This window comes from Homarus americanus, unplaced genomic scaffold, assembly GCF_018991925.1.
Source record: "Homarus americanus isolate GMGI-L3 unplaced genomic scaffold, GMGI_Hamer_2.0 scaffold37032, whole genome shotgun sequence".
Lineage (NCBI taxonomy): Eukaryota > Metazoa > Arthropoda > Malacostraca > Decapoda > Nephropidae > Homarus > Homarus americanus.
The window spans coordinates 6,528,744-6,541,994 of record NW_024731852.1 but is presented as its reverse complement, the minus strand read 5'-3'; the positions used below and the strand labels follow the sequence as shown (position 1 = coordinate 6,541,994).

The following is a 13,251-nucleotide window of genomic DNA, read 5'->3' as shown; positions in this document are numbered from 1 at the left end:
GGGATGATGGTGGTGATGAATGGTGGTGGTGATGAATGGTGGTGGTGGTGATGAATGGTGGTGGTGATGAATGATGGTGGTGATGAATGGTGGTGGTGATGGTGATGAATGGTGGTGGAAATGATGGTGGTGATAATGTGGTGGTGATGAATGGTGGTGGTGGTGATGAATGGTGGTGGTGAATGGTGGTGGTGGTGTGATGGTAGTGGTGGTGGTAGGTGTGGTGGTGTGGTATGGTGGTGGGTGGTAGTAGTTATTTAGATATCGTTAAAGATCCCGCCATTGTTTAGATATTACAGAGAGAGGTAAGTGTCTCTTGTAAACGTCCAACGACAAACACTGACGTTATTTATAGGGGTATAGGCCGCCCTCCTGGGGGTAGTGACTGTATCGTGTTGATTTATCGTGTAGGAACAGTTAGGTAGGTAGGAGGGGGGGAGGTCCAGGGCTGGGTGTAATAGTTGTAAGCGGAGAGAGAGAGAGAGAGAGAGAGAGAGAGAGAGAGAGAGAGAGATTTTGGTAGATAGATAGGAAGAGAGAGACAGAGAGACTGGTTGAAAGAAAGACAGATATAGTATATAAGACATAGATAGGTAGATAGATAGATAGATAGATAGATAGACAGACAGACAGACAGACAGACAGACAGACAGACAGATATTAGATAGACAGATAGACAGAGTCAGCACATTAACACGTTCAGTATAATAGACTCAACACCACAAGTTGGGTTTTGATCAGATTTTGTGAGAGGTTTCCCCAGGGAAGGAGGATGTCACCACACTATTACTGAGCTTGATGACTTCCTGCTGTGTGTGTGTGTCTGTGTGTGTGTGTGTGTGTGTGTGTGTGTGTCTGTGTCTGTGTGTGTGTCTGTGTGTGTGTCTGTGTGTGTGTGTCTGTGTGTGTGTGTGTCTGTGTGTTTTAGTCTAGCAGCGTGAGTGATTTATTAATTAAGAACAAGTATTACTCCTCAACACATGTAACTGCGTTAAGGTTAGGTTAAGTTTGGTAAGATTAGCATTAGGTTAGGTTAGATTAGGTTTAAGTTATGTTACGTTAGGTTAGGTTTAACTTAAATTAGCTTTAGGTTAGGTTAGATTAGGTTTAAGTTATGTTACGTTAGGTTAGGTTTAACTTAAATTAGCTTTAGGTTAGGTTAGGTTAGGTTAGGTTAACGCTAGCGTGGATAATCCTTAGGTGAGAATAAGCTGAGGAGTGGTGGAGATATTCTTCTTCAGGTGATCCGTCAAGTACAGCCAGAAGCCGTCGTTAACCCCACAAGGTCACCTCTCTGATCGTGACTCCCAGGTGATGGGGGTATGGTCCTCAGCTTCACCCCACCCACAACACCTGATCGAGTCATTTTTAGTCAGTTGGAATTTAGTGTTTTAGGGGAAGAAAGATGTTCGGATCACCTGAAGATTAGCCTCTCACAGCTTATTTCACCTAATGATTAAATCCCCTTGGTGTGGTTAGATTTGGTTAGGTTAGGTTAGGTTAGGTTAGGTTAGGTTAGGTTAGGGTGGTTAGTTTTAAGGTGAAATAAGCTGTGGGAGGTTAATCTTCAGGTGATTCGAATATTTATTTGAACTGTTTCGTAAGACTAATGAACTCGCGCGGTTGAACGTTGATCTGAACTCATCATTACCAAAGAACAAACGTTATTTATCTCTGAGTGTTCATTAAATATAGTTGGTAATAACAGTGATCAGTTGTGGCTGGATATTTCTACCAGTTAATTGTTTTAATAGAAGCAATTTGTTGGTTTGCCTGGCCGTAAACATCGTGGGTGTAACAACAGTTATTAGTGAGAATTTACATATAAACTACACTGTGTATATATCATGTTTGATGGTGCTTAAGGTACTGTAGAATAAATCATGGTGCTGGAAGGGTAAATTGTCGTACCTGAGTATTTACTGTACTCGAAAAGTTACATGAATTATCTCTACAAGTTGGATTATTGTCCCTCAGAGTACCATCTCGTGAGGACTCAGGGGTTATCGTACTGGAGGGCTGGTGGTCCCTGGATGAGGGCTGCGGGGTCGTTCTACCCGGCGGTGAGTCACTTTCTCGGGTGGGCGCCAGAGAGGCGACACGCGGACAGGCCTGGCCGGTGCGGGGGTTTGTTTGGGTCTTGTGGAATGGCAGCTATGTTGTTCCCCCCCCACTACCTCAACCCCCGCTCCAGTCCCAACCTTCGGGGCCAACTGTTCCAAAACTTTGAAAGCAAGAATAGGAAGTATACTTATTTATTCCTAATACTGTATTTAAAAAGTGAAGAGCAACAGGCGTAGGTGAGTGAATAATTATTTGCCTGTGTAATTTTTGTGAGATGAAGGTGACATTAGCAAGGCCATTGGGGAAGCGGCAGCGTGGCAGGGCCCGCGGGAGGACATATAAGAGCCGTACGCCAGCAGCCACTAACAGTTTCTTGCTAGCGCTCGCTGGGGTACCTGTGCCTTCTAGGTCCGCCTCCCTCTTCGGACGTTTACACTCACACACACACACACTTTACGGGACTTTGTGGACGCTTGTGTATCACCTCACCCACACTAAGTCCGTGTGGTCATATCTATTCGACACAAGTTCTAACTTCAGCTGTTCAAGGTCATCCTCTACGTCCTTTTTGCTACCCTTCATCTGCGTAACGACCCAAGAAATTATTTCAAGATGCTGGCAATCAAGACTCTAGTAGTGCTGACACTTGGCACTATGGCAACCTCTTCAGCCATTCCTATCTGGGAACTCCTCACTCGTCAGGAAAAGGTAAGTTATCAATACTCTACATTTCTTAAATGAACCTAAAAAAAAACTTAACTTAATCCTGAATAACATACTGTATATACTATTAGTTTTCCACTGTTGTGACTAAAACAGAAATCAAATAAATATAAAGCTTGAACATATTTAAGTGACCAATAGGAGAAGGGGGCAGAAGATCCGACTCAATGCGATTGGCTAAGAACAAGTCGCTAACGTGTTGATTGTTTTTGTTTACAGATGGGACGCCTGATGTACGTGTTCATCCACCTGGTAGATCAATACTGCAAGAACTCCGACATCCCTGGTGAGTCTCTCTCTACTTTACTGTCTCACTTAGAACCATTAGCTCATTCAAGATTATTACTTAGATTGCTTAGAAGGTCGTCTAGTGTTGTGTATAGTCTCTCAGGTTGGGGAAAAAAGTTAGTGATGGGGGAAAGAAAGAGTTCACTTCCTTGTGTGTTTTCCTGCCGTCTAGATCAACTACTTTCCTACGTCATCTCCCTACTTTATTAATATTCTTGTCTGTTATGCATCTATTCCTCTATTTACTTCTATACGTAGTTATTGTCTGTTTCTTTACGCACACCTCGAGACTTTTCACGTGTATGTATTTCCTAATTGACCAACTGTTTACATAATCTGCTTCACTTTCTACCTGTCTCTTTATTGGCAAACGTATTTTCCTGTTCGTTTATTGCCTTTTAATTCTGTTCTCGCGTCACCAGCAGTTGTTATCCCCGACCTAACGAACCATAACTTGTCTGGTCGATTTATGGAAGATGAAGCCATTGAGAGCCTTAATAGGAGACACTTTCTATATAGAGACGCACACTACTAAGGACTCAATGAAGATAAATTTCTAGTGGCTTAAGACAATTGATGTGAAGATTAAGCCTAAAAGGTGTATAAACCCAGAGAATTTATAATGAAAGCTAATTCAGGTCACTTTCTAATGCAACTTCCATTAGAAATATTAACTTTGAGGATTTGCTATTGGGGCTAACTCTGATGGCTTTGTAACGACAATTAAAACCACCAGGTATAAATATTGACAAACTTCCAATCCTCTATTTTGGTGTTCATATTTAAGTCAAAGGTTAAGTGAGTCAGACGTTTTCTTTAGTTAGGGTGAACCTGACCTCAGGATTCAGCATAGGACTCCCCCTCTCCCCGTGATATACGATAAAAGCAGCAGGAGATATCGTCAGTTCAGGTCAGAACACCCTGGAGGTCGCTTACACACCGGTAGGGTCGGTGAGGAAGTGCCAGATTGCGCCAGATTTCAAGTCCGGGTTCACTCGAAGGTCAGACAGACAGGCAGACAGACAGAGACGGGCAAGCAAATGACTGCTACTATGTGTGTGTGCGTGCGTGAGAGAGAGAGAGAGATGAAAGAAGGAAGACGCCAATCTCATCATTATTTATTTAATTTAGAGTCACTCCGAAGGACGAAGGTAGTTTCTTATTTCAGGAAGTCATTATTTGGATGAAGTCTAAATGCAGTTTAGATTATAATTTAGTTTAAACAGTCTATGATTCGTCTATTGTTTCGTAAGCTGTCATAAAAAATTTCTTGTTTCAATTTGTTTTCTGGTTTCGGTTACTTATTTCCCATAAAAGCAACAAACACACACACACACACACGCACGCTACTTCAAGGCAGATTTCTCCTCGTAACTTCGGCCAGCTCGGGAATTTCCAGGCCGATCTTGATCACAACGCCTCCTGGTCCTGGCTCATCCTCGAGCACCTCACAGTGACCTTCCCGATCCACCACCTCCTCTTCCCCCTCCCCTTCCCCCACCCTATCCACCCCCTCCCTTTACCACATCCCCACCACCCCCCTCCCCATCACCACATCCCCACCCCCCTCCCCCCATCACCACAACCCACCGTCTGCCAAACATGATACTGACAACGGCAGCTTTGGGAATCCCTCTCCTGCTTAACTGGCCACGAAAGGTTTTATTGTACTCCTCTTGTCCAATTTTGAGCTCTTCAGGCTTTTAAGAACCTCGTTGACTTCTTAATTTTACCTAAAAGAATTAGTATAATACACAGAAGCTCACATTAGGTCGTTGAGGAAATATTACAAACTCTTAAATCTTTCTGAAATTAAAGGGTTGGGGTTACAAAACCATGCATCTTCTTTCAAATCAAAGGGTCTAGATCCTTCAAGGACGTCATAGGATGCCCTAACTAATAATTTTGCCCCATGACTTGAGAGCTTGGGAAAACCCCTCCCTTGGCCGTCTAGGAAATTTCACAAGCTCGCTAGCAAACATCTGGTGGTCCTGGGCGGGAGACGGAGGTGAGGCTCCGGGGTGGTGGGTATTCCCGACTACTTCAGTGTTCTCCCCACAATATTTCGTCTCTCGTGTCATGTTCTTTCGTGCCTTCACAGGAACGGTCTCTGAAAAGATCGCTCGTGAAGACCTTGCCCCAGTCTGTCTGTCTGTGTCTCCTTCCTGTTGCGTCTGTCATTCTTAGGTTCTGTTGCTACCGTGTTCTTATATCTCTCATTCTGTAATCTTCTTTCACCCCCATGTATTTCTATCCTTCTCTTATTTCTCTATTCGTTATCCCTTCTTATCCCCTTCGTCTATCATGGTCTTCTTCACCTCCACGTTCTCTACCTGGTGATCGTCAGGCATTTCCTCGTGTTCGTGTTCACCATTGACGTTCAAACAGTTTCATATTGTTCCGTAGTAGAGGTTGACCTGGCAGACCTAACGCTAAGTGTACATAAGAGCGACGCTTCGATAGCAGTTTCTAATCGCTCAAAGTTAGACGGGAAGCACGATTCTAATGGCTAGCTCACAAAGGGGAGAGAGAGATAAATGAGGAATAGGTTACATAAGTCGTATGTTTGAATTCCCTTCTCTAGTCTTTTGAGGAGCAACCGACACTTTGAAAAGGTATTAGATTGTATGTGCCGATGCTCACCTGTTGTATTATCCTTTGGGAACTACAGGGTCACGTACTTATACTCTCTCTGAACACTAAAATACTTTCGTTACTTCATCTAAGTGGCATTACGAACAAATATAATCTACACTTCACTTTATCGGCCAAACTTAATAAACTGTGTAAGGAGATTGGTATATAATGATGCGTTCAAGTCTCCAATCACGATAATGTGCGTAAAGGCTATTTCTCCCTGGTCATATCTATATAATTTCTTCTTAAGTTTGTTCTTTTCTCTTCTGTTTATGCTCTTGGGTAACTTATTGTGCCAGATTTATTCCTTTCTCAAGTATATTTTTTTTATCCATTTTAAATTTTGTCTCTAGCATATTCTCTTAGATATACTGCATATATTTCTATTCATGTCAAATAAATTATCTCCATAAATCATTTGGATAAAGTTAGGCAATATGGGTTAAATGGGGGCTGTTAGTTTAGTTAAGTGAGGGTTGCTTAAGTTAAGCTAGCGTGGTTAGATTAATGTTAATTTTAGTTAGGCTGGGTTAGATAGGGTTAGGTTTGGTTGGTTTGGTTAGATTGGTTAGGTTGGTTTGGTTTGGTGTGGAAGTGTGTGATAAATGCAGCCATCCTAAATGTGAAGGCGTCCATCAGTAACCCGTCCTCCTCCTCGTGTTACAGACTGTAGTAAGGTGCTGATGCTGTATGGCATGTCCAACCTGGTGAACGAGGAAGAAGACGCCCTTGACTACCTCGATCCTTATCAGAGGAACTCACGTGGCATCATCTGGGCGAAGGTCATGAAGGGCGACTTTAAGCTTCCTTCATACAAGAATTTGTACTCCAACGACGTGGCTGCCCCTGTTGAAGGTGTGTATTGCTTACTCTTGTGTTGTTCTTGAGTATGTAAGAAGTTATTGTGTAAGTGACAGGGACCATTGATATCACCAAACGTACAAAACTAATAGTATCTTAGTTGGAAGGACTGTCTATATTTCCTCTACATTAGATAAGACATAATGTGTATTAAGCCCCCGTGGCTGTCAACACTTCTGCAGGGTCACTAATGTTACTGTTTTGTGCTCTACAGACTACGACCTGGTGAACGAGGTGCAGGACGGCCCCTCCTACCCTTCCCCCTCCCTCAACTTCCACAAGACCGTCAATGATCCTCACCCCTATGCCGTACGCGTACCCGCCCCTGCCAAGATCACCGCCACCCATGCCGCCCACAGCAGCCATCCCTACGCTGTCCGTGTGGCTCCTCCTACTTCTCCTCCTGCAGTCAACAATGAGCCCCTGTCACCCATGGGCATCAAGGCCAGCGCTGACTTCGAGCCCATGATGACTGAAAGCCGCATCTCAACTTCCCTTGTGCACCGCCTCTTGCCCAGCTCCTCCCCCCGGCGGTTGGTGCGTGCCAGACGTGAGGTCTTCCCCGAGCACCAGATGAAGGAATTGCTCTCACATGTTCTCAGGAAGTGAAGACCCTGAGCTTTTTCTACCCAGTACCTCTTCCTCCTCCTCTTCCTCCTCAGCTGTTGTACAATTAGAGGTCGTCAAAAGTACGTGAGGTGAGGCCAGGTGGAGTCCCACGTCTCGCCACTACTGCTTTAAGACTGGCAGTCGAGGAAGGTTCCTGAAGAGAGAATACCTGTGTTCCAATTATAAGAGGCTTTTTAGACGTTAATGCTTTATTGATATTTAAGTGGCAAGTCTGCCAGTGTATATAGAAATGTAAATAGTATTTATATATATATAAATATATATCTGTGTGTATCTAGTCAACAACATCAGTGGTGTGCTGCTTGATCGATGTCGACATCTTTGCCACATCGTGAATGCAGCGACACGGAACAGCTCACTGAGAGTCGTGGTCAGTGACACTTCTGAAGTATCAAGTGTAAACATAATTCTCCACGATCATGAGGCTACAAAAAACAGTTGTCTCTAACTTGAGCAACTTTCAAGACCAACACGTGGGCTGTGAAAAGTGCAGCAGCAGCCTGGACGCTTTCCAGCACCACCTTTAACGGTTGCTGCACCATCAACAACCAAACCATCAATTCCTGTTACCATCTGCAGTCTTCATCTTCATCGCTCACTGTAGCCATCATCATTCATATCACCATATATTTAGCGGCCACCAGCCCCGACAGTCGCCACTCCCGAGAGGTGTCACCAACAACTTAGACATGTGAGGGTGAATAGAACTCTCGACTGTCTAACAACACAGACCCTCAAGACTTGGAGCTTAATGTCTACTGTGCTGCGCCTACAATAAGAGTCATAAAGATCAATGGCATCTTAACATCTTAGTAAGTCCAGGACAGATTTGGGAAATCTTCAAATGAGTTTGAAGGAAACGTGTTCTCTGTTTCTTCTCTCTCCAGACCAGTGTGTGAAGTTCTTACCACCGTCAGAAACAACTACCTGTAATTCCTCCAAAACTCTTGTACTCTGGAAGACGATGTACCGTCACAAGATAACGTCGTGCGTTACATTTACACCATCGGGAGTTTCTTTATAACAGAATCCTGAAGATCATTTTTATTTCACATCCCCGAGAAAATAATTGCTGGTCCGTGGCATAAAAACAACGCCAGTATAAATGATCAACAGCACCTGAAATTGGTCTCCATCCGGCAACGACAAGCTTTTAGAAGCAATCCTTGACGCAGGATCGCCTGCCTGCAGTGGGATGGTGGAGCACTGCTGAAGGAGCCGCCGACCAAGTGACAACACACTGGGGTCCACTCATCTACATTACCCATATTGTTATTGTTATGCCTCATTACTTTATGTCATGTTTCATTGTCTTGTATTTTATTTCATGATGATCAACTGAATGTTATTTGTTGTAAATATTGTACAAATAAATCATTTGTTATGAGTATAAAGAATTAAGTATCTTTACCCTCGACAATTTGTGACCATCAGAAAACTAAACGATTGATCTGAGAAAAAATATGAAATTAAACAATGAATAAATATATTAAAATATGAGAAAAACTTACCAAATACATTTAATTTAGTTGAGGACACTCGAGGCAACTGAGAGAGAGAAGTTCTTTCTTTATTATATCATGAATTTATATTTACTGACATAATGCTGAAAAACCGAAAGTCTAGTTTGATACACTACACTACAGAGATAACTAAACCATAGCTTATTAATACACAAAGTTCAGAGGTTAAGAGTTTTGAGGCAAAGATTCTTAACTGATACGTCTAAGGAGAGAGTGGGAGGGGAGGGAAGGAGAGAGAGGGAGGGAGAGAAAGAGAGAACATTTACCCCTCATCTCGTAATTTACCTCTCAATTACTGATAAAATAAACCTATCACCCAAAATACGACCCTCTAGACGAAACAAACAAACAGGTAAACAAAAACATTAACAAACAAATAAGGATTTTCTGGCAACAGCTGATGCCGTATCAAGATCAAGTGAACCTCGTTAGGGTCATTAAGGTCCTCGTACACAACCCGCTAATTGTTGTACCTCTTGTCTAATTACCAAGGCCAATTGAGTTTAATGTATCTGATTTTTTTGTGAGGATTATGAAGATCAAGTAGTATTTTATGTGTATTGAGATAGTAGTAGTAGTAGCTAGGATACATGCCTTTGTCTTAGGATATTTAGGTGATAAAGTGGTGGAGAAAGTACGGCTCTAGGAGGAGGTTGGAGGCTATTAAAAAAAAAAAAGGTTACGCCTATAGTTTTATTTAGATATTTTGGTTTGTGATTTGCTACATTATTTTAACTTTGTTTTGTATATACTTTTAAATAATTTGTGTTAGATGAATATGTATTGTTTCCATACATTTTTTTATTATTTACATATGAATTTTTCTTGTTCCAATTAGGCTCCGGTGGTGAATTGTTGGCCGAAGAATCGTCTGACAAACGTTCGCCAACCCTCTGCCTGTACTGGGGTATATTTACATTACGAGCAGAAGTGTTTTCACGGGAAGGTATGACTTGCAGTAGTAGTATTGTTCTTGATAGGAAAAGTCTGTTGACGTCGGTTACACTACTGACACCGCCACTAAAACAACACCGAAAATAGGTAAAATAAGGAATATTATCTGGCTTTTCAGAGATGAGTGAGTGTCAGTTTTGTCCAGGTTGTAAGCAGGAAGAATAATTATTTGCAATCGAATCAAAACACAAATTACCTGTATCAGTCAGCATCGTTATCCTAGAGACTTTCACATTACAGTACTCCAAGTTTGTTACCTGACATAAACTTTTGACAAAAGATGATAAAAACCGTCTGATTTTCTGTACTAGATTAAGGTGATTTAATTTGATGTAGTGGGACAAAATGACTCCGTTCCTAGAAGTAAAAGAAACTGACTTAATTCCAGATCTTCCTAACCATCGCCATATAGTACCTTCTGAGTCCATGATTATTGTCGAGGCATCGTAGCCAAGCCTCATTCTAGTCATGTGTGGTAGAGTAAATCCCACAACCCAGCTGGTGGCTTCATCAGTATCAGTACCAAGATCTTATTGTGTCGTGTACTTTATGGCACGATAATGTGGTGGGTCCTCCGGCACGACTAATGTTTACATAACGAACAGGATGCTGATGTATGATAAGAGACGTCCACGTAAGATAGCCTTCACAAATATGAGAGGTTTTCCATAATGTAGTTTCCATATTTGTTTTATGTGCATTTTCTTGTTTCTTGGTTTGTTTATTTTGTTTGTTTTAACTATTCAGATTTTACGTGGGCCGTTTTCTGTGCGGGAATACCTTTATAACAGGGTATTTTTCTCTGCGTTTCAAAGGTGTGTTAAGCACGAAACATAAGAATTTCTTGGAGTTTGTTAAGATCTCAGACGTAGAATATCCCTCACTTCTTGACATCAAAACATCTTAGCTACGGCAGCTGACACACACACACAAGAGCCGACGCACTAAACATTCCCCCACGTATCTCTCTTCTTATATCCCGAGATAATAATTCACACCGATCCAGATCCTCCCTTAGTGGGTCCGTATAACTGTGAATTATTATTAACGAAATTTATTCAGATAAACTGACATAAAGTGATATGTTTAGTTTTCCAGCTGGTATCTTAATGTACAAAAATATTCTGTATGTGATGTTTCTTTGTGGTATGCGATATATTAGGAGAGAGTGACTATAAATTTAAAGGTAAATGGAGTATACAGATTCAGAATTGTATATAAATGTCTGCAAAGTAAAAAAATTGAAAATATAGATTGATAACAGTATGTAAGTGTCTTGGCAAATAAGTATATAGACAAGCATACAGTGAACGTAAATATAAAACGGTATTTACTTATAGTAGATATTGTAAACCTTAAATAATTTCTGTATTAAAGTATCGTCGTCATTTATTATCTCAGTATAAGAATAATACAATACCTATGACAAAATACAGCTTTTGTATGAATACGTAGTTACTGTAGGATATGTAGTTCAATATTATGGCACATCAGATATTGTAGTACTGCTGTATACTGTATACGGGTAATCTTCGACCGAGTGGTTAACGTACTTGTCTCTTGACCGAACGTTCGCATCATCCAGTACTTTAAAACATGTCCCCCGCCTCCCCCCCCGACCAAATCTCACCAAACCCCCAGATTTGTTGATTTTTAGATAACAATTTACAACGAGAAAACAAAAAGCCCATTTTGCAATTCATGAATACAGAGTTGCTTCTAAATCATATAGGAATTGCCTTATTTTTGTAGGGAAAAATTCTTTAGGAGACTTTCAATCTACCCCCCGTAGGTGTATGACTTTATGTTCCAATATTTTCCATACTTTACGACAACAAAGACCACCAACCTGGGGTAATTAGCCTCACTAATTTGCTCTATATTGGGTTAAGGGGACGCTGGGATTACCATGACTATACTTAACTATCTACCTGCCTTAATGATGGTTAAATACCACCATGGAATTTCTCAAGAGGACGGGTATTATCAACCACCAGCTGGGATGCCTCTAATGGTCGTGACCTCTTATGTGTGACCTCCAGGGGTGTGAGGTCGACTCCTGCTGGTTAAGGAATCTCGCTGGTTCAGCCTGTAGCAGTAATGGCTGTGTTAGCGCCCTGTGTAATGACCTCGTTCATCTCTGCTTGGCTAATTGATGATTCGCCAGCATGGGAAGAAAGAGGAGAAAGCTGAAAGGGGAAAGGAAGGAGAGGGGAACTGGAAGGGGGGAGGAAGTAGGAGGATCGCTGGAAGGGAGGAGAGGAAGGAGGAGGAAAGGTGGAAGGGGGAAGAAAGGAGGTGGGGGAGCCGGAAGGAGAAGGGGGCGCTGGAAGGGGGAAGGAGGATGGGAGCTGGATGGGGGAAGGAGGGGGCGCTGGAAGGGGAAAGGAGAGGGGAGCTAGAAGGAGGGAGGAGGGGGGGCTGGAACGGGGTAGGAAGGAAAGGGGAACCGGAGAGGGTAAGAAAGAAGAGGGGGAGAAAAGAAGGAAGTAGAAGGGGGAAATAGAGGGAAAGAAGTGTTAAATATTATTGTTGTTGTTGATACTCTTCATTATTATTCCAGGTATTATAATTATTAATATTACTGTACTATAATAATCTACTCGTTGTAAACTCAAACAAACTCTCTTGATTCTTTAGTTGTTGACGACCATAGAGTAATTACTAAACTAGTCACGCGCTTAAAGACTTCAGTTGTTGATGTTCAGTATTACAACATAGCATCAGCATCCACCCAGGCAGATAGACTCGGCGCTGTAGTAGTCTTCACTTGTTAGAAGCTTCACAACACACGTATCCACCATGCAAAAGTATAAGGAACTTGACTATAAATTAAGGTATCTTGTAGTCTCTGCTAATTAAATAAACAATAAGTGGCATTGGACGCGTCGTACCACCAGCCAGACAGCTGATTAATGATGCTCTTTTGTTTCTTGAAAATGGAGACGATCTGTGGCTTTTCCGTCATATTAGTAACTTAAACTTGAATACATCTTTATATTTTACAAAGAATTATACGAGAAAAAATGGAATTCAATACTAAGAACGCTATTTAAGGAGATAAAACGATCTCTTATGGAAGGATGGTTATCGTAAGAGCCAAGAATTTGTCCAGCTGGTAGTCGTGTGAGGTTACCCCGTCGTCCTTCCCCTCTCCTGCTGCATAAATTAACATAAATACATAATAGTAAGCCTTTTGTCATCTGATAAACACCTAGAGTTACGCAGGAAAAGAGTTTTGTCATTGTAAAATAAACATCTGAATAATATATAAACAAACAATGGAATATGATACATGATGTGGGCAGCTGATGCTCATATGTTTGTGTAGGAGTGCGGGATTTCCAGAGGCCGCCGTTCCTGTGTACAGTGTGTAATATCAACCTGCATTACAGCAGTCGCCAGTAGGAGGATCTGATATCCCACCACTTACAACCTCAAAGAGTTTATTAAAAAAAGAATACCACAACATTTATAGACTTAGGTATACTATAAATTGCGCTTACAGTAGTGACATTAGACATAATAAGGATGTGGTTTTCTTACATATAATACAAATTTTTCTAAAACC

At 41.7% G+C, this 13,251-nt stretch overlaps 1 protein-coding gene across 1 annotated transcript; it reads left to right on the top strand.

Annotated features, from left to right (window-relative positions):
* Nucleotides 1-2,426: 2,426 nt before the first annotated feature.
* LOC121867989 (rhythmically expressed gene 5 protein-like) lies at nucleotides 2,427-8,597 on the top strand. Its single transcript, XM_042368178.1, has 4 exons — nucleotides 2,427-2,772; nucleotides 3,007-3,073; nucleotides 6,379-6,567; nucleotides 6,788-8,597. The coding sequence occupies exons 1-4, from the start codon at nucleotides 2,677-2,679 to the stop codon at nucleotides 7,180-7,182; spliced, it is 747 nt and encodes a 248-aa protein (XP_042224112.1). The 5' UTR covers nucleotides 2,427-2,676; the 3' UTR covers nucleotides 7,183-8,597.
* Nucleotides 8,598-13,251: the final 4,654 nt, after the last annotated feature.